This window comes from Ipomoea nil, unplaced genomic scaffold (genome assembly GCF_001879475.1).
Source record: "Ipomoea nil cultivar Tokyo-kokei standard unplaced genomic scaffold, Asagao_1.1 scaffold2616, whole genome shotgun sequence".
NCBI lineage: Eukaryota > Viridiplantae > Streptophyta > Magnoliopsida > Solanales > Convolvulaceae > Ipomoea > Ipomoea nil.
In genome coordinates, this window is record NW_017619044.1 from 108,579 (window position 1) to 129,826 (window position 21,248).

General features: G+C 35.7%; 3 protein-coding genes across 3 annotated transcripts; 1 reads left to right on the top strand and 2 right to left on the bottom strand.

Moving 5' to 3' along the window:
* The first annotated feature begins 4,284 nt into the window (after positions 1-4,284).
* Positions 4,285-7,902, top strand: LOC109154299 (putative late blight resistance protein homolog R1B-14). The gene is made up of 4 exons (XM_019302123.1): positions 4,285-4,938; positions 5,101-7,118; positions 7,222-7,315; positions 7,417-7,902. Exons 1-3 carry the CDS (start codon positions 4,392-4,394, stop codon positions 7,291-7,293), a joined length of 2,637 nt encoding a protein of 878 aa, XP_019157668.1. The 5' UTR covers positions 4,285-4,391; the 3' UTR covers positions 7,294-7,315; positions 7,417-7,902.
* Positions 7,903-11,236: 3,334 nt separating this feature from the next.
* Positions 11,237-13,752, bottom strand: LOC109154296 (EG45-like domain containing protein). Its single transcript, XM_019302120.1, has 4 exons — positions 12,594-13,752; positions 12,199-12,502; positions 11,985-12,018; positions 11,237-11,388 (listed from the first exon to the last, which is right to left on the bottom strand). The coding sequence occupies exons 1-3, from the start codon at positions 12,718-12,720 to the stop codon at positions 12,012-12,014; spliced, it is 438 nt and encodes a 145-aa protein (XP_019157665.1). The 5' UTR covers positions 12,721-13,752; the 3' UTR covers positions 11,237-11,388; positions 11,985-12,011.
* Positions 13,753-14,779: 1,027 nt separating this feature from the next.
* On the bottom strand, positions 14,780-20,375 carry LOC109154317 (syntaxin-32-like). Its single transcript, XM_019302140.1, has 5 exons — positions 19,790-20,375; positions 18,096-18,340; positions 17,741-17,916; positions 16,923-17,126; positions 14,780-15,133 (listed from the first exon to the last, which is right to left on the bottom strand). The coding sequence occupies exons 1-5, from the start codon at positions 20,043-20,045 to the stop codon at positions 14,974-14,976; spliced, it is 1,041 nt and encodes a 346-aa protein (XP_019157685.1). The 5' UTR covers positions 20,046-20,375; the 3' UTR covers positions 14,780-14,973.
* Positions 20,376-21,248: the final 873 nt, after the last annotated feature.

Sequence of the window (21,248 nt, forward strand, 5' to 3'; positions counted from 1 at the left end):
TTTGGTGGTTTATTTCCTTAGAAGTTTCTATCATTTTTTTACAAAGCTATTTCTCTATATTTTATACCTAATATAAATATAATATTAGTAATTTAACTAATATATTTATATATTTATATTTATATTTATATGCTATAAAATGGCTATAATCCAAATGTAATATTTGGATGAAAATTTATTATTATATAAAAATAAATTTATAAAAACTTTAGTGAATGTATTCGAGTTGAGCTCGAATAGCTTGAACTCGAGTTCAAAAAATTAAAGCTTGGTTGAGTTTGAGCTTTGATTTTCTAAATCGAATCGAGTTTCGAGCTTAGATTATTCGAGTTCAGCTCTTGTTTACCCCATAGTCAGGATAGTTGTTGAAGAAGTTAAATTCCATGCCAACTTTCTTTGGATAAGAAATTTCAATTTTGAATTCAATTATGATAAAATCACTTCACAATTATATATATTTTTATCCATCATCTAATTAACTTTACATATAATTATTTACACGTTCCACAACTTACAATAATCACACGAATGTTAGATAACATGTACATAATTCATAAATGTCATTTTCTCTATATATTGTTTCTAATTTTGAAATATCATTTTCTCTATTCTACAATTTATCTCATCCACCGATTTGCAAGGGGCAGGAACGGTGTGAGTTCCTCAAAATGGCTGAAGTTTATATATATATATATATATATATATATATATATATATATATATATATTGCCTAGAAAGATGACATTTGGCAAAAAGGGAGAATCCTACATTGTATTTAGTTATTTGCAAATAATTTTAGCTTTTCAATTTGTATTTCTTGAAGGGAATCATATAGAAGCTATAATGAGATGAGTTAATAATGATGGAGTTTGTCTGTCAATGCGATGGTTTTCGATCATTAAGATTAATTGTTCTTCTCATCTGATCTGTTTCTTATTTAGATTCCTTGAAGGGTTAATGTGGTTGGATGTTATCTGTCAAAATGATATTTCTTCAAGGTTGTTGCCCAAGCATTTGTTTGATCTATGATTTTTGTTGTGAATGATGGTTATACAAGAGTTCGAATCCTTTCTTGTATGAAAGAATTAATCTGGTCAGTATTTTATCTTTTAATGGTTTCAACCGGTTTAATTGGTTTAGAACTTTAGGTACCCTCTGATTTTTAGTAATCATATTTTTCAATCAATTTTTAGTAAAGTTCTAAACCAATTAAACCGGTTGCAATTGAAAAAATAACAAAAGAAAAATATGAAGAGACAAAAATACCCTTACTAAAAATAGAAAAGGTCATAATAAGGACTAAAATTGTCCAAAATCGATAGTCTAGAATGTAAAATGGCAAAAACGATAGTCTGGAACTAAATATGGAATTACCACCAAAGACAAGAGACCTCTGGTGGAATTAACCCTAATTAAATTGTGTACTGTGTCTTTAATCAGGGGCGGAGCTACAGTGGGGGCAGCTGCCCCCACTCACCCCACCCCGACCCCTAGCCCTTATATATATATGTGTGTATGTGCGCGCGCGTGTGTGTGTTAGATATAAATATATCAAAACAGCTACAAGTAAACAATAGAAGTGTTGAACGAGTTGGCAAATGCGTGTCGGGGGTTTGAATCCCTTGTTGTTTTCGACATTCAATTGTTTCTTTATGATTTTATACTCCCTTGTTGCTGTTTTCGACTTTCAACGGCTTGTTTATGGAATATATATATATATATATATATATATATATATATATATATATATATATATATATATATATATATATTGAGATGTATAATTTATAATGTATTTTCTATTTGAATTATTTTATCAAATTAATTATGGTTAACAATTGTCCTAATTGCTAATTGCTAATTGCTAAGTTATGTGAATTACTAATCTGTTAATTACTAATTATTAAGTGTGGATTATCCCTAGTTAATTACTAATTTGTCATATGTTGAAATGATTGCTTAGTTGTGCCTTATGTTGAAAAATATATTTTTGATCAAGTTTCAAATGAAGCAGTTCTACAACGATTTCAAAATATAGGAGAGAGTGGAGGAGTATTATCCCGTAGTTTATCATAAACCTTGTATTGTAATTTATAATATATTTTGTAATTTAACAATCTTATTTGTATTTGAACATTTTTGAATTTATTTTCCCTTTGCTTTTTCATCTCCTAAAGAAAAATCTCAGCTATGCCACTGTCTTTAATTATAGTTTTTTTTTTTTGTTGTTGTGAATGATGGTTATACAATGTCTGGATTTCGAATCCCTTCTTGTATGGAAGAATTAATATGGTCAGTACTTTATCCCTTAATTAGATCACCTCGGTGTGAACAAGGATTAGTCTGAGTATGGTACGAGCTAAAAGTGCATCCTACAGTTAGGCCTCGTGGTCTAATAAAAAAAAATAATGGTTAGAGCATACTCAAGAGTTGTAGTTTTGAGGAGTTTTTGCATGTGTAATTAGAAAAGAAATGATGGGAAGGAAAAGAAAAGAAAAAAAAAAATTTGAAAAGCGTCATTAATGTGCTCGGTTGGATGTTGGGTTGTGCTTCATGCAGGGCGCGAAAATCATAGATTTTGATGGGTCCCACAAGTCTGATAAAAATCAACATTTTGAATGTAGATTTTTTCTCTCTCTCGTCACCTTCTCTCCTTTACAAAAACTTACTTTCTCAAAACCACACCAAAAACTTCTTATAAAAATACTCTTATACACTTAATTTTTGTTGTAAACGATGATTATACACTTATAATTTTTATTTGGAATCAAAACCATCCCTATAATTTTCGATTCTATACACTCATAATTTTATTTTATTTTTAAATTTGAAATCAAAACCATCCCTATAATTTTCGATTCTTATAGGACACGGTTCGAACTAAATTGTGATTAGAGCTGTCAATGCAGGCTGGCGGGACGGGGCCCGCCAAAGCCCGCCTTTTGGCGGGGCGGGCTAAAAAGCCCGCCAAAAATACGGGTCTAGGTAGGGGCAGCCCGCCCCGCCCCGCCTTAGGCCCGCGGGCCCCCTCCAAAGCCCGCCTGTTTTTTTTTTTTTTTTTTTTCTTTAATCATGTGTGATGTGTCCATAAAATCTAAACTCTAATTTGACTATGTTAATAACTTAATTGCTATCTACTTAAAACACTTATTCATATGAAAAAAAAAAAAATCAATTATTTGACTATTCGACTATTTATCAGTTATGAAGGAGTAATAACCGTGGTTACTGAATAACCTACACTAATATTTATATTATTATATTATACATATTATATATATATATATATATATATATATATATATATATATATTAGTTACTGTTATATATATACAGTAACTAATATATATTAGTGACTGTATATATATAATAGTAACTAATATATATATTAGTTACTATTATATATATACAGTAACTAATATATATTAGTTACTGTATATATATAAACAGTAACTAATATTATATATATATATATATATATATATAACTAAAAAAAAAAAAAAAAAAAAAAAAAAAGGGCGGGCTGGCGGGTGCCGCCAAGCCCGAGAGCTAGGCAGGGCGGGCAAAAAAGTTCGTTTTTAAAACGGGCTTCAAAAACACGAGTCCATCTTGTTCTTTTTGACGGGCGGGGTGGAAAAGCCCGGCGGACTAAGCTCATTTTGACGGCTCTAATTGTGATCATCTTGCCAATAGTTATGCTGTGCATCCGTATGCACCATGCATGGTGCATACGGATGTCAAAACGACGTCGTTTTATTAAAAAACGCGCGTCTCTCCTTTTAAAAAAATTGAGGTTCGATTCCCAGCAACAACATTATATTGTTCATTCATTCTGGAATTTTAGTTCATAGATTATGGAAATATAGTTCATTGATTATGGAATTATAGTTCATCGATTATGGAATTGTAGTTCATCGATTCTGAAATTTTAGTTTATAGATTATGGAATTTTAGTTCATTCATTCTGGAATTTTTAGTTCATAGATTAGATTATGGAATTATAGTTCATCGATTATGGAATTATAGTTCATCGATTATGAAATTTTAGTTTATATGTTGTTGTTGGGAATCGAACCTGATTTTTATTTTTTTTAAGGGGAGACGCGCGTTTTATTAAAACGACGTCGTTTTTGCATCCGTATGCACCATGCATCGTGCATACGGATGCACAGCATAATTTGCCTCATCTTGCTTGTCCGGGACAGTGTATTAGGGAGTATTTTTATTTTTGAAAGTAAAGAAAAGATTAAAAAAAAAATGACCTGGTTGCGTAGACCATTGACTTTAGATCGTTGACAATGTAACTCCATAGCTCAGCTCAAAGTAAATTTTCAATCCGAGCTCTGATTCCATCTCTCTCTGTGTACTAGCTAGCTCAGTACAACTCTCCAATGGCATTTGTTGCCGTAACTTCTCTACTGGGCGTTGTAGACCAACACTTTCTGCAATTCAATCCATTCTTGAACAATATTCTCGACGATTCACAAATAGCCGTCTCGTTATTCCACAAGCTCCGCTCACTGCAAACCTTTCTGGAGGAATCGGAGATACAAACCGCAGATGAAGCTCTGGACGCCAAAATCCGAGACGTAGCTGTCGAAGCAGAGGCCAAAATCGAGTCAAAGCTCAGAGAGGTGTATTTTGCTTCCAGCAATGGAGATCGCGGCCTTCGTAACACCCTCCAATCCGTAGCGAAAGAGATCGAATCGCTCGAATCCCCGATCGAGATTCACAAGCAAAAACTCCCCGCCAAAGAGCCTTCAACGCCGCCGCAGGCGGCGGCGGAAATCTCCGTGATTTCCGGCTCCGCCCACCACAATTTGGCCGCCGAGAACGAAATGATAGGATGCGAGGATCAATTGCAGAGGATATCGGAGTTGCTCATCGATAAACAGCTGTCTAAAAACCGAGAAGTCGTCGCCGTCACCGGGATGGGCGGTATATTGAGAATTAATAGTTTCTATTAGTTTTGACTCAGTGTTTATTGGTTATTTTAGGTTTGAGTTGTTGCTTTTCATAGGTTATTTTATCTCATTCTATAACTATTAATCGTTTGCTTCCTTCATTCTGATTAATAAATTTTCACGCAACTTCTACAAGGTATTGGGAAGACGACCCTGGCGAGAACAGTGTATGAAGACTCCGAAATCAAATCTTTCTTCGACATTTCCGCGTGGACTGTCGTCTCACACCAGCACAACAAAAAAGAGATTCTCCTTCGCCTTCTGGGCTGCATTGTGCCATTGACCAGTGAAATCTACAAGAAAGACGACGGGGAGCTAGCGGACCAACTGCGCAAAAGCTTGATGGGCCAAAGGTATTTGATCGTGGTAGACGACATATGGAACACTAAAGCCTGGGACGACATCCAAGGTTGCTTCCCCGACAACATGAACTCCAGTCGAATCTTGATGACCACCCGGCATGACGAGGTGGCTAAGTATGTTGATAGCTCGGGGCAATTAGGTAAGTTTACTCACCTAATGCGATTTCTACATCCGGATGAAAGTTGGAAATTGTTTTCTTTAAAGGTGTCTGGGGAAAAGGACTTTAATCGCAGTGGATTTGCAGAAATTGGGAAAAATATTGTTAAGGAATGTCAGGGATTGCCTCTAAGCATTGTTGTGATTGCTGGGCTTTTAGCAAAACTTATTGAATCTAAGCAGTGGAGGGATGTTGCAGACAATGTTAGGTCTTTGGATAGAGTGGATCCTAGTAAAACATGTTCTAGAGTACTGTCATTGAGCTATAGCTACTTGCCTGGTCACTTGAAAGCTTGTTTTCTTTACTTCGGAGTGTTCCCGGAAGACAGCGACATTCTTGTGGGGAAATTGGCTAAATTATGGGCGGCCGAGGGGTTTTTAATGTCGGGGAAGAATATGAGTTTGGAAGAGGTGTCAGTGATTTACCTGTTTGATCTTATTAGTAGAAGTTTAGTTCAGGTTAACACGCGGAGTTTTGATGGGAAAATCAAGTCGTGTAAGCTCCATGATCTGTTGCATGAGATTTGCGTGAGAGAGGCACGAAAGGAGAACCTTATGGATGCACAGAGTGGATCAAAGTCGAGTTCTCGTTGGATAACCTGCAGGAAAAATCAATGGCCAATCACTCAAGCAACTCATGGGAATCACGTTCTTGATAGGATCCGGTCCTTTCTGCATTTTGGTAAGGATATATATCTTGCGAAATGCAAATTGGAATTCCCGTGTTTGAAATTGCTAAGAGTGTTGGACTTGTCTTTAATAAAATACTGGCATGGTGTGCCTAGCGGGCTAGAGGATTTGGTTCATTTGAGATACTTGGGTTTAACTACTATAGGTTCTCTTTACAATTTTCAATTATTGAAGCTTAAGAATTTGCAAACTCTCGTGGTTCATTCATGGAGGGAGGAGGATCGCTTGCAATTACCGATTAATATTTTGGATTTGCCACTGCTAAGGCATGCTCATCTTTCCAGGAGGGCGGCACTCTATCTTCCAAATTCGGTTCAAGAAAGTTTACAGTCTCTTTATTGGGTGAAAGTTGCCAATGTGGACCAAAAAACTAACTTCACAAGAGTACCTAAGTTGAAAGAATTAGGGATTTACATTGACGATAAATTGCCACATGGTGCTCTTGATAGTCTTGTTCATTTAGATCGGCTTGAGAAGTTAAAATTTGAAGTGGGAAGGGCCGAGCGCTTTTCTCTTCCAGCTGCTTTATCACCAAACCTTAAGACGCTGTCACTTCGTTACACCTATCTTCCATGGAAGCAGATGGACATAATCGGCAAGCTGCCCCACCTTGAAGTACTCAAATTGAAAGATTTTGCCTTCTGCGGCTCAAAGTGGAATCCATCCGAGGAGGGGTTTAAAAATTTAAAGCTCTTCCTCATTGCACGTTCAGATCTCAAACATTGGAATGCAAGTCCTGAACACTTCCCAGCTTTGAAGCGCCTAGTCCTAAAAAACTGTTGGGACTTAGTAAGCATTCCAAACGAATTTGCTGAAATTTACACGCTGGAATCAATCGAGTTAGAAAGTTGTTATTCTTCCCTTGTGAAGTCTGCAGAGGAAATTAAAGATCAGCTAAAGGACTTTGGGGGGAATGATTTAATTGTTCGCAAACTTGGAATTAAGGTAGTCTCTCTCTCAAATACTCAATCCTAACATTCGAACTATATATGGTTCTGCTTCTTATTACTTCCTATGTTTGTGTTCTCACTTGGAATTGCTCTCCTAGGACAAAACGCCAGAAGAAGAAAGTGAAACCGAGGAAGAAGACAGCGAGGGATCTGATGATGATGGTAACTAAAACATGACTGATCTAAGGCAAGGTATGTATGCATATGAAACATGAACTATACTTATATTAAAATCCTAAACAGTTGCAAAAAGTAATGTTAATGTTTGATGTATGTATACTTTTTCTTCACAGATGAAGGTGATCTCTGGCAACCAACAAAGCTTTGAAAATAGTGTGTTTCGTAGAGGCTAATGTTGCAACTGATAAAGTTGTTTGTTTGTCTATCTTTTCCATATTGTCGTTCAATAAAGTTGTATGTTTGTCTCTCTTCCATATTATTGTGATTCACAATCGTTAGATTGTGACTAGGGTCCACCATGCCCATGGCGGACGCTGCCCAGATTATGTACATGCAATTAACATATGTTAGATCATGATTAGGGTCCATCATGCCCATGGCGGACGCTGCCCAGATTATGTACATGCAATTAACATATGTTAGATCATGATTAGGGTCCATCATGCCCATGCAGTTAATTAATATATACGAATGGTGGATACAGTCCAACTGTGTGATTGATGAGTTGATGTATTGAGCTAAGACATTCTAGTTTTATGCATTGTTCTTCTTTGATTATCTTCATCAAATAAGATGCTATGTTTTGCTTTCTAGTGTGAGTTATATTGTTTTGACTGCAGCACTATAGATGTGATGTACATTAACATTCAAATGATAAATTGTAATTACAGAAATGTATCTATTATTGTGTGTGCCCCCCAATGTCAAACTATCAGAACCCATCTTATGAGCCAATCTCATTCCTTGAATAAGAGCCTAAGTTTCTACTTCCACAACAAAGCAGAATCCGAATTAAAACAGAAGCCTTTAATCCAATCTCCCTTGTTGTTTCATAATAGGCTGCCACACCCTGCTTTAGAATAAGCCCATCCTGCCCGCACGGGCTTAGTTTAATGGTTTAGTAGGCCGTATAGTTTAGTTTAATGGTTTAGTAGGCCGTATAGTTTAGTTTAATGGTTTAGTTGGCAGTATTTAGAAAAAGGGACTAAGGAGCCGTGCGCACCGACATTTGACCCTGTGTGCTAAGCCATTGAATCACCGTGATTTACATTCTCTTAAATACTCTATCTAGTCGGGATGGGAGTCCTTTGGGATTGGGGATTCAACCTTTTAGGGGAAGAATAAGTACATCCTAGGCTTGGTTTATCCCACTTCAAGTTTCTGGTTTCAATGTGGTTCCTTGAAGAAAAGGGCAAAAGGCATTTGTAAAGACCTCTTGATATTAATGTGCTGTCTTTTAATCCACTAGACTAGAGTCATGAAATTAAGATCAATCTCTTTTCCACTAAGGTTCCATTTGAAAAGCTAGAAAATGTTTTTTAGAAATGATTCATTTTTTGGAAAACATTTTCTTTTCCAGTGTTTGGTTGCGGTTGCATTTTGAAATATATAAGAATAGATGGAAACTGAGGAATCAAAGACAACGAGAGAGTAATGAAGGCAACCATGTTTTAAGTGTTGGCGGAAGCCAAAATGCTTACATTTTCCCTAATATTTTATGCTTACATTTTCCCTAACATTTTTTGCTTACATTTTCCCTAACATTTTTCGTTGACTAAATTTTCTAGACGCAAAGGAGGTTTTGGTGGGAGGCTCATTTTCCAAACCCTAAGAGAGACACGAAGGAGGTTTATTGGTGGGAGGCATCCGGCAGAGGAGGTGGCAGCGGCCAGACAAAACTTGCTCGTGGTCACTCCCTCATTTACCTCAGTAACCTGCTCGGGGAGGCTCCCTTGAAGGGGTTAGCTGCTAACGGATCCCACCGAACCCTATAGATCATAAATTTGGCTTGTTTCATTTCTCTGACATGTAATGTCATGTTTGAAGTCGAAGCAATCTTGTTTTTTTTTTTTTTTTGAAAACTTTGAAGCAAGGTGGATCTATACGGGAACTGTTGTAGTTGCCACCCTAACCAACAATATATCTCAATTGAAGTCAAGGACCAGCTAAATGTTGCAGTTGATACACCTATGACCTACCTGCTTCTCCAGATCTTTTGAACCTATCATCCTATTTTTGGAACCCCCCAAAGAAGGATTCTGGAAGCTAAGCTCAGTGGTGCATCTAAGTGCTGTGTTTTTTTGCTTCTCAATTTATTTGAACAATCTAGCTGTGTGACTAACATTGTATTTCTTCTCCAATGGAAACATAGTGTCCATAACAAGTGCTAATGAAACATGCATTCGCATATGCCTACTCACTAAAATTTTACATAAGAACATCTGCAATGTCTTCAAGTTAGCCCTCATACTATTTTTGCAATTGCTCAAATGATTGATTCCATAAACTAGAATCAGATATGGCTTTATGGCTTTTACCACAATATTTGATTATAAAATACTAATACTTTTTCGTTTTAATAAAGAAAAATAAAACAAAACAAAAAATGGAGCTGTATTGAATCAACTTGCTTGGATCTTCCAGCCTGAGCAGCAAAAACGCAAAATCTGTTCACCATTTCAGATCTGTGGGGGACGGCGTTGGTTTCCCTTCCGACTCCGAGCTGCAGAAGGCAAAATCTTTCAGTTTGGGCACCACAAGCTCGGCAACTCGAGCCTTATCTTCCATGAACGGAAGATGTTTGACAAATTGCCCAAGCTTGAGGTGCTCAAACAGAAAGATTCATGTGCCTCACATAAATCTGACTCGACGATTCAACAATATGGTAAGACAAATTGAAAGCGAAAAGGAGATAACATAAACTGGAAGCTGCAGAACTAGGGTTCGAAGACTTTAGATTGTAGAATGCCCTAAATCCCCTGCTCCGCTTTTATATCATTTTCTAGTATTCATAACAGTAAAAGGCCCGGAAGTTGTCCCTAAGAGAATACTTTGGACCTTATGGGCTATAAGGTAGAAGCCCAAATGAAATGGATGAAAATTGGGGCCAAGTAAATTTATATACAAGTGTCACGGGAAATAGACCATGAGTTTACCAAAGTTTTTTTTTTTTTTTTTTTTCTATTAATGGGAGGCACCCCAAGAAAGCAATAGTTATTGCGTGGATCATAGTTTACACAGTTGCATAAATTATGGTCTAAAAACGATATCATTTTGCATAATTTTTTTTACGTGACTCACTACAATATACATTTTTATAATTCATATAATATACATTATTCTAAAACATAATGTACATTATTCTAATACAAAATACATTATTTTATCCCTAAAAGCTTAATATTCTAACAGATGATTCACATTATTCTAACATATAAAATATTAAATCGTGATCCACACATTAATATGGACACGATCCATACAATAATTTGTCCCAACTAAGCCAACTCAAGAATATCATAACACTGAAAGATTCACAAAACATTATCTCTTAAAAAGTTCATTTTCATTTAATTAAAAATAAACTTCCAATATACTAAAAATTAACATTTGTCAATACTTCACATTGCAATGTGAACTATAGTCCATAGTATAATTTGTTCACTGAAAAAATCCAAACGATATAACTTTGTCTTACAATATGAAACCAAGTCCATGACATAATTTAATTTGTATTTCTCAAGGCAAAGTGTTAATCTGGGCTGCACTAGTCCAAGGTGGGCTAAAAAATTTATGAGCTTTCACAAGTTAACCTTTTCCTTTTTCGAGGAAAAAAAAAATTATGAACTTTCACAAATTAACCTAGGAATCAATTTTTTTCTAGTCCTAACCTACACATCCTCATAAGTCACAATCCAGCTTGCGAGACAGATTAAAAAACAAAAGAATCAAATAAGTCTTTCAACTTTATACGGAAAAACAATTAACTTCTTAAACTTTAAAAAATTACAATTGAACAGACTTATCATTTTCATGCATATAGACCAAATAATTAGTTATCCACCTCTAATGATGGTAACCTTAATAAGGGGAAAAAGTCCACCATATGCATCATCTTAAATGTTTATACACCACCTGAATAAATCACAAGAATAATAAAAGAACTTTAATTTAATCTAGGGTTTAGTTACAATAATGTTCCCCTTCATTACATTCAAAAACCAAATCAAGCCATCCAAAATTGGAGGATCTTCGATACTCAAAAGCAACTTGAAAAGGTGTCACAACTCACAAGTAGTATTCATCTGTAAATTAAAACATTTTAAGTGTGAATTGAACAACCAAATAAGCAAACTAACACACTTTCTTCTAAACCAAGCATTGAAAAACCACAATAATATTTAGATGGCATAATTCATAGGACTACACCCACAGATACATTAGACCCAACAACCAAATCATGCTTCAAAGATACCAACCAAAACATAACTCATAGTTTTAGTGTGCCTCTGTTTATACCAAATTACCAATGCCATGATTTTTCGATCAATCTGTCAACCAATGAGAATGTATCAAATCAACAACACATATACTCACCATATATCATTTAAAAGTAAGCCATCACAAAATAATATCATTCGATCAATCTGTCAACCAATGAGAATGTATCAAGTCGACAGTACATATACTCATTAACTTAATACTCACCATATATCCTTTAAAAGTAAGTCATCACAAAATAATATCATTCAAACATTCGTCATTATTTTAATATTTCAAATAAAAAACCACACTTTATAACAGAGTACAAGTCATGAAAATAATCATCATATCAAAAACTATTACAGCACAAATGTCGAAGCTAAGTACACAAACACTTAGCACTAAAAAATTTACTTACCCGAATCAATCTCCCTCGTTAATTTGATCATTTCCTGACAAGGGACAAATGACAAGTACAAATATACGTTACTATACATCCAAATATCAAGAATTGGGCAATTGGCCTGTGGTAATTAACACATAATTTCCCTTGGGTAATAGGATTACCATACAATACATCCAACAATATATATATATATATAATAATGAAGCAAAAGCAGTACTTCACTTACTGTTTATATTCAATTTGTACCCATGCGACGGGGAGACCAGCAATCGCAGTAAAAGCAGGGCCGGAAAGCGCCATTTTGGTCCCTGGCCAGGTAGGAGGCGAAACAGAGGTTTGCGCCCGATCAACAATTTGAACTTCAATCATCTCGCCTTCTGTACATGTAGTCTTCGGGAAATAAGAGCTTATACACTTCACCCAGTACATACGACCGCACGCCGCGCCGTTATCCCAAATTTCCTCGCCGGCCGCCGCAAAATACTTGTTCAGGGGGAATTGGGATAGATCGTTGCCGAAACATGCGGTGGCTGTGTATACACACCAACGACACAATCGGATTAACAAAATGACTTCATCTAATATTTAGAAAATCGGAAAAAAGGAATGAGATGAACTTACGGTAATAGGGTGGCCCGTAGTGGCTTGTCGTCCCCAAATCGCCGGACGAAGGAGAAGGAGAAGCGATGAATACCAGAATCAAGAAAGGTAGGAGGAGATGATGGGATAGGGATTCCAACATTTTCATTGTATAACACTTTTAAGGTTGGTGAAGATACTTCCAGAATCAATGTTTATGAAGAGACAAACGGGGATGTCGTCATGCACGAGGGGGAAATGCTGGAATGGGCCCACAGCCGTACATTTAATGACATCAACCCAAAGACTGAATCTCATGTGTACATCAATCAATCAATAATAAAAATAAAATCAATTTCAAAAAGAGAACGTACTTGGTCTTCTTCATTGAAGCCACGGACGGGGGTACGGTGGATTATAATCCGTAGCGAACAAAAGAAAGTAGTAATTTCACAAATTTTTGTTTTAATTAATAAAAAATAAAATTGAAAAATAAAAAGTTGGAAAATGATATATGTTACAACATAGGTTCGAGTATAAATCATTCCTAAACTAATCAAATGTATATGTTACATGGTTGGGAAAATATAGAAGTAGCCGAGCAAAAAGAAAAAGGAAAACTCAGCTGAGTAGATTCAGACAAGTTAGACGCCCAACTTGGTGGATTGGCCGGTTAGTCGGTCAGAAGCCGCCTAGGACTGAACTCGGCAACCGATTTTTACAACAATGGTACTGGAAAGAGAAGCCTATAGCCACAGTACGGAACACCAAGCATTGACATACTGTTTGCATAGTTCCCGGACCTCATAGCGGCTGACCTACCCCCACCCCACTCCCTCCGGGCAATTTCCGGTTGGAAGCCATGTCTAGCTCTTCGGAATACTTCACAATCCCTACATCTCCGTAATCACATCACATCGCATTTTCCAGCTCCCATAATGTTCACTTCAGGCCATCCGTCAAAACTAAACTGTGGATCGCTCCCCAACCCCCTTCGCCGCCGGACACTTTCCATTGTTCCCAGACGCCAGGGGCAGCTGCTATTCCCCTCGTAAGCCTCGTCTCTTTACACATCACTCTTTGTTGACGAGCCAGGCAGAGGACCTAACTCCACGATTTAACAATATCGTAAGATAACTAGAAAGGGAAAAGAAGATAAGATCAAATGGAGAACTAGGGTTCGAAGGGTAAAGGGAGTGAGATCTGCGTCGGGGGCAGGAAAAAAAAAATCCTAAAATGCCCTAATTCTCCTGCTTTCATATCCTCTTCTAACAACTTAGGCCCAAGTGAATAATAGTTGCATTAGCCCACTTAGATAGTCCAGCACCTCAATCTTGGACAGTTCATATATGACCAACTCTTATATATATATATATATATATATATATGCACATATCACGGTTGTGTTTCACAATGATAAATTGTATTGTGCATTACGGATAAATATTTACTCCGTATTATTTTTAAGCTGAAAGTTCAATTTTAATATATTAATTTTTTTTTAAAGTAATATATATAAAAATGAACATTTTTTACATTAAAAATGAATATTCAATATACTAAAAATGAGTATTCAATGTACTAACAATGAATATTTATATCAACAATTCACTTTACAATGTAGACTATGATTTATAATAGAAGAAATTTTAATTTTGGTCATATGACTATAGGGGTCTTGTTAATTTTAGTCCCAGAGTTTTAAAAGTCTCAATTTAGTACTTTAACTATGTAATTTTTGTCAATTTTGGTCACTCCGGTCAAATTGCCGGTCAAATTTCGTCGAAAAATTTTAATTATTAAAATAATGAAGATATTTTGATCATTTCACGTCTTTTTTCTTCTTCCCAAACGACTTCATCCCTTCCTCTCCCGTTTTCGGCGAATACAATGAACTAAGATGATGCGGAAAGGAAACTTGATGATATTAAAGATAGGCTTTACAGGGAGAAAGAAGGCCGAAAACGAGAGAGAAAGGGATGAACTCGGCGGAGAAGAAGAAAAGAAGCGTGAAATGACCAAAATATCCTCATTATTTTAATTATTAAAATTTTCCGACGAAATTTGATCGGCAATTTGGCCGGAGTGATCAAAATTGACAAAAATTGCATAGTTAAGGTACTAAATTGACAATTTTGAAAGTCAAGGACTAAAATTAACAAGACCCCTATAGTCATATGACCAAAATTGAAATTTCCTCTTTATAATACAATGATTGTTCCACGATGTATAATGCATGGATACTAGTTCTTATTTCTTAAGATTATCAATATAGGAGAAAATTACAACGCATGATCATTGTAACTCACCCCAAAATGAGGTTCAAAGGATAGTAGTGTATACCCGGGGTCAAAGTACCCCAAAAAAAGTTACTACCATTCTGCTGTGCCATTCTAGAGAGTAGGCATATAATTTACTCTTACTATGCCACAAAAAATAGAAAGATCATGAGGAAGAAAATCAATACAAAGAATATCTTAATCATCAACCACCTATTAGATGAGATGCTGTTAAGATACTTGAGCAATGCCCCTTGTGCCCCTTCCACATTTGCAAGTGTATCCTCCATATTCTCATCAATCCTACAACCAACATCAAACTGCTTCAATTTTACTCAAAACAGAGAATTTTTTCAACACCAAAAATGAGACTTAAAACTGCAGTATTATTCAAAAATCACTTCAACTAATCCAACTGTTTATACTCCAGTAAATTCTTAGCGGTGACAACAGAAGCAAAGTGAATTCTTTCTTGTGCTTCCTCAAGGTTAATATAGTGGCAGCATGTCATTAACCATAGTGCTGAGAACATCCTTAAGGAGTCTTTAACCATCAACTATCCACCAAGCTAGAGGTGAAAACTAAAGAGGGATTATCTTTTGTACTTCTCTACTTTACCTAGGTATGTAATTCTGTTTCTAATTTATTCACAGTTCACATTTACAATTATGTTAGTTTAGTGTACTCATGTATAACTTGTATCTCTACACCAACTCAGCTACCAAGTTCACAAGCTAAGACAGTTTAAAGGCTCAATCAAAAATCAAAGAGCCTTGATGTGAAAGTTAGGCCATTTACCTAGGCTAAACTGTAATCACTTGATTACACAGTGCCCTTTAACTTGGTAAAATTTATCATGCACTCAGGGGCTTAAATTCCATTGCACACCCATATGATATGGTGGATAACATCAGCAAAGGCGTTCATTATAAATGAACTTCATATTCAATTTGATTGCACCACATGTTCATTTGTACAAAAGAAGATGAAGGGAAATTAAAAGAAACACGACAGTTATTCTTTTGTATTGAATTTGATGTCTATTTGGATTTAGGGTACGTTTGGAAACCCGGAAAATGATTTTTGCGGGTTTTCAGTGTTTGGCAAGAGGGAGGAAAATGAGGTCAATGGAAAATAATGCATTAGTCAAAGGAAAATAGGTATGTTTTGAGAGAAAATGACTTCCCCTTTTTTGGGGGGAAGTCATTTTCCAATCCTCATGCTGTGTGACTGTGTGTGTATGGTACATATAACTATATAGTATATAGTGTGTGTGTGTGTGTACATATATATATATATATATATATATATATATATATATATATATATATATATATATATATATATATTTACTGTATGTATTTATATATATTTAGATGCTATACATACATACATATACATACATACATATATATATATATATACACACACACACACATTCAAAATTATCCACAAAGGCTTAATGAGTGCTATTCACATAAGGATTTTATCAAAAGCATCAAACAATTAAAATGTTGAAGTATACAATTCTGTTCATTTTCCTGCTCATTTTCCGGAAAATGAACCAAACACACAAAGACAATTTTCCATTGTGTAGCCAAACACCGGAAAGGAAAATGTTTTTTGGAAAATGACTCGTGTTCCAGAAGTCATTTTCCTAGTTTCCAAATGGAGCCTTAATTACAAGTTCATTTGAATTAAAATGCATGTTTAGCACATTGACATCAGCATGACAGCAAGAGGTGAACCGACTCAGTAAGCCTAGTTGTATGATGCACTGATTGTTCAACACTTCAACTGGCTACGAATTTCTAAACATGTAGGGGTCCTCTCATCTCCCCACCCCACCACCACCCCCACCAAATTTCTTCCAACACTAAACACAAAAACTATTGATTGGGTTTGTGGATAAACTAAATAAAAACTATTGGTCTACAAAGGCTACTTTCAGAGAACGTTAAGCACTGCTGATTTGTATCAAGGAATAGGAAACAGTATAGACTCTCCACAATGTTAATTTGATGATGTTTGCATATCCTTGGATACATGACATCTGCCATAAATATTATATGCAAAATATATGAATGTGCACCTGATTGCTATCTCTCCTTGCTGAGAAACCAAGGTGGCCAGCTGATTAAAAATACTGCCAAGTTCATGTATTGTAGCCTCCACATTTTGTAGAGCTTCAGCTCTACTCTGCATGTAGCTGTCTTGCAAGGGAACCATTTGTTGTTGTTGTTGTTGTTCTTGTTGCTGCTGTAGTAATGGTTGAGTGTCGCTATCTGCTTGCTTCCTATTAGAGATAACAAAATGTTGATTCATTTTGAAAAATGAATTGCTATATTTGGAACTTCTCATTGAAAATACTAATTTTATATGAATAAGGGATCACATAGATATCTATTGAATCATCTTAATCCATTTCTTAGAATTTTTTGAAAAAGTTACAAGAAGATGGAAAAGGAACAAAAAGATTAAAATAAAAATAAGAGAAAAATGTGAAAAGTTTAAGCCCTTTCGGTAGAATGATGAATAATAAAAATACTATAGGTTTCAAGAGAAGAGTAATTTTGAAGAAAGAATAACTAAACAATGATGAAAGCTAGAGGATTTGCCTAAGAAATACTGCATAGAACATAAGAGACCCAGACCAAATGCTAGATACCATTATAGGCTGCAGTGCTACATGACACTACTAAAAGAAATAAGCTATGTCAGGGCACATCCACTTTGAGAAAGATAGTATTTGATATTTTGATCAGTAAAAATAAGATTCCACAGGTTAAACCTCTCCTGCAAAAAATCAATAGAACAAATTGATTTGAAATAATGGAAATTGATAATTATTTAGAGCTAGAAGGGTTTACTAAGATCCTACTATCAATAAAACAAACACTAAACTTTTACCTTGGAAATAACTGAGAAGAAGGTTTTGATGCATTAGCCCAGGGAGGTGGAGGGGCAGCTGAGCTACTAGCAGCGGATCTTGAACCTAATGGACGCTGGCGGACAAATGGACTAGAGGAATCCTTGGAAGTGGAGGAAGAAAACAACTGTCTTCTATTTTCGTGGACTTTCAAATTCTGTAATAATAAAAAATCCAGGGAAAGAATGAAGATTATTAAACAAATGGCAATGGCACTTAAGAAACATTAGTTTACAATTCAATAAAAGAAAGAATTGAAGTTTAGTGCAATTGCTCCTCAAGATAAATGGTTTCAAATCAGAAAAGGCCTAATCAATAGAAAGACCCAGTTCTTGCCTCTGTCCGCATGGTTAGAACATCCTTAAACTCCTTTGTGGTGCTCATCAAGCGGTTCTTCAAGTCATCTACAACTGTAGTTGAATGACTAGTGGTGTCCCTGTTACCACTTTCACTACCAGAGTTAGAATGAAGCTGAAGATCAACAACAGCAGAGTTCAATGAAGTAATATCTTGTTTGATAACAGCAGTCAGTTCTTGAATTTCTGAACTCGGATCATCAAAAACAGAGGTTCTTTTTGCCACTGCAAAGTAACACCAAGGTACCTTATTAAGTCAAAGACACCAGTAGAACTATGAATTTAAATTTTATCAAGACATCAACAGTCACTCAACATAGTATCAATCTCCCTTGGTGTAATTTGTAAATAGGGACAGATCTATCCCTGAATGGCAATAAAAACCAAATGCACTATGTCAATCATTCTTCATAGTCTAAAGCCAGAAGTAATTATAATCAAGAAGACAATGGGAAAATGGAAATGCATAATATAAAACTGTAGGAAAAGTATAAAAGTAAAATAAAATGGTGTCTAAGGACAATAGGTATAACCTGAACTAAGGGGGATAGTTTTGCCCCTATTATACTGAGGGGTATGAACTATGTTTTTAAGACATTTCACTGTACATTGAATAACGAGGGTTGGTTATCTACTGGATCAATTATAACCAGACAAATTTGGACTGTGACTTCTTTTTCTACTGAGTACCCTAGGCAGATGCACCATCAAAAAGTGAAATCAACCAGTCCTTTGACAGACAGAATTCAGAAATATTGTCTTTGAAGGGAACCAATCATACATGTGCTGCAAAATTGCCCTATTTCTTTCCAGCTGTGAGCACTACTTTGTATTGAAATTGATAGGTGGTTTTTTAATGTAATTGACGTGGAGTTTTGGATTAAGAACCCAGTTGAAAGTATACGGAGAAGAAGCAGCTTGCAGGTTTGTGTACTCTTGATGGCTGTTATGAAACTGCAGAAATGATAAATTGCATGAAAAGAGCATCAACAGAGTTAGCTTTCTTTGCACAGAAGATGTTTCATGAATTCAATGAAGTGAACTCTCCAGGTGACTCTACTGATGGAAAGGAAAATCAAAGCAAATGTGGCAGCCAGCCATCCTAAAGGAGGAAATACAACTGGGTTAGGAGAAGTGATTAAGGATAGTTTGGGCCATGTACTCTTGGCAGCTGCCATGCATTTAACAATTAAAATATCCCACATATATGGATCTTTATGTGCACTTCAACATGGCTGAGTGTTCGGACCAGGCTGGAAGAATAGATGACATTCTTGAGATAGACATTGGAGAACCATATCTAGGCTGCTTGAAGAGGAAGAAGATTTGCAGGTGGAAGTAGCATTGATTGAGGATAAAAGAAACTAAATTAGAGGCATGTTAAGTAGCTAGAAAGTTGGAACCCTATATGCTAAATATTGAGCTCCTGTTCATGATCAAAATTGCCCCAAGTTCTTAATATATTTGGTCCTTAATCATGTAGCAGATTGTAGTTGTAACTGAATTTCTGATTATCATTGTATTATTCTTTGCTGAATTTATGAAAGGTACTCAGAACTCACTATGTTGATCAAAAAAGAAAATAATTGGGATAAATATCACTAACTACACATTTCGGGTACATATACTCTAAAAAGTACTAAGATAATTCAGATTATGGTTTATGTCACTTACATTTTGCTAGTTTTGCAAGCTTCTGCGACGTCTGGTGTATCCCGAACCCAACTTTTGACGCTCTTTTATTGAACTCCGACTGCAAAGCGACCATTGATCTCCGGTCCTCCGCCGACCTAGACGCACTACTACTGCTGCTCGCAGCGCTACTCGGTCCATTCTGCGTCGACGAAGATGACCTCTTCAGCCTCTCCGCTATGTTCTGAAACTCATTTGTCCGATCCCGAATCGACGTGCTCGCAGCTTTAATCATCATTTTTTCTCAAATTTCCAGTCCCTAACCCCTCTGGATTGCTCTCAAAGAACCTCCAATTTCGAATGCACTGCTAAGAACCGAGGAATACAGTTTCGACTTTCGGACACACAAATGAGAAATCGATGCTCAGCTAAACGCCGCAAGTTCCGTTTCTGGACGTCGAATTCAAGCTCACCGTGAAACTTGGCGGTGTATAGCGGGGGTTCTCGGAGTAGAAGATCAATAAAGTGGGGAGTGTGGATCTGGATTCTGGCAGATCGGAATTGAACTATTGAAGGATGAAGAGGAAGAGGTAATAGCGTTGGAGTGTTGGACCCACAAGCAAATCCACATGAATGCACATTTCAATTATAAGTTTACAAAATGAATAATTCAAGAAAGTAGGAGATCCAATTATCCAAATAAATGTGAGGTGATATTCTTGTAAAGAGTGTGTCATTTTAAAAAATAGTTAATTCTATTTTTTGTCCTAGATTTATAGGTGATTGTCTATCGATAAAATCGTTGAAATTTCATTAAATAGAATGATATTTTGATAGATGATCAAAATTAGTTATGTCACAATAATATTATGACCAAAAGAGAATGTTTTGATAAAAAATGACTAAAAATAAAATGTCATCTATAAATCCAAGACCAAAAATAAAATTAACTCTTTTAAAAAAAACTTGAACTATATTTTTTTTATAAAAGTTAAGACTTACAATATGATTTGAATCGAATTCAAATTAGTAGAGATATCAAATATTATATATAAAAATAATACAAAGAAGGTATGTTCTATTGTAAGTATTTTTCCTAAATACAATATATTATAATATGTTGTATTATTGGGTGATTGTGGTGCAAGTAGGAGATTGAGTCAGTTAGTGACTTAATCTGTTAGGTAACTCGGGATATTCAGTTAAGCTTTAACTGAATATCTGTCTACGTTGATGGCATGTAGGCTTCTAAGCAAAACAGTTCTCCCACAGCTCCTGTGTTCAGAATACACACACCATCAGGTATGCGGGAGAGAAGTGGTAGACAAAACACTAAATTTTATTTTGCAGGTTTACCATCATGGCGGCAATTCCTACCACTATGGCGAGGGACATTCAGAAGGTCCTAAAGCATCCGCTACTACGAGTCATGTTACTCGTTACTTTAGTTTATGTTAGTCTGATTATTGTCTAACATCTATTTGTAATTTTTAATTATTAT

Bases quoted from the DNA above. Each gene is read 5' to 3' on its own strand.
- LOC109154299 (XM_019302123.1), top strand. From the start codon at position 4,392: ATGGCATTTGTTGCCGTAACTTCTCTACTGGGCGTTGTAGACCAACAC. The intron at 4,939-5,100 runs GTATATTGAGAA...AACTTCTACAAG, and splicing joins CGCCGTCACCGGGATGGGCG to GTATTGGGAAGACGACCCTG. The intron at 7,119-7,221 runs GTAGTCTCTCTC...TTGCTCTCCTAG, and splicing joins TTCGCAAACTTGGAATTAAG to GACAAAACGCCAGAAGAAGA.
- LOC109154296 (XM_019302120.1), bottom strand. From the start codon at position 12,720: ATGAAAATGTTGGAATCCCTATCCCATCATCTCCTCCTACCTTTCTTG. The intron at 12,503-12,593 runs GTAAGTTCATCT...GTGTATACACAG, and splicing joins CTACGGGCCACCCTATTACC to CCACCGCATGTTTCGGCAAC.
- LOC109154317 (XM_019302140.1), bottom strand. From the start codon at position 20,045: ATGATGATTAAAGCTGCGAGCACGTCGATTCGGGATCGGACAAATGAG. The intron at 18,341-19,789 runs GTAAGTGACATA...GTTACTTTGCAG, and splicing joins GCTTGCAAAACTAGCAAAAT to TGGCAAAAAGAACCTCTGTT. The intron at 15,134-16,922 runs GTGCACATTCAT...TGTTGGTTGTAG, and splicing joins CAAGGAGAGATAGCAATCAG to GATTGATGAGAATATGGAGG.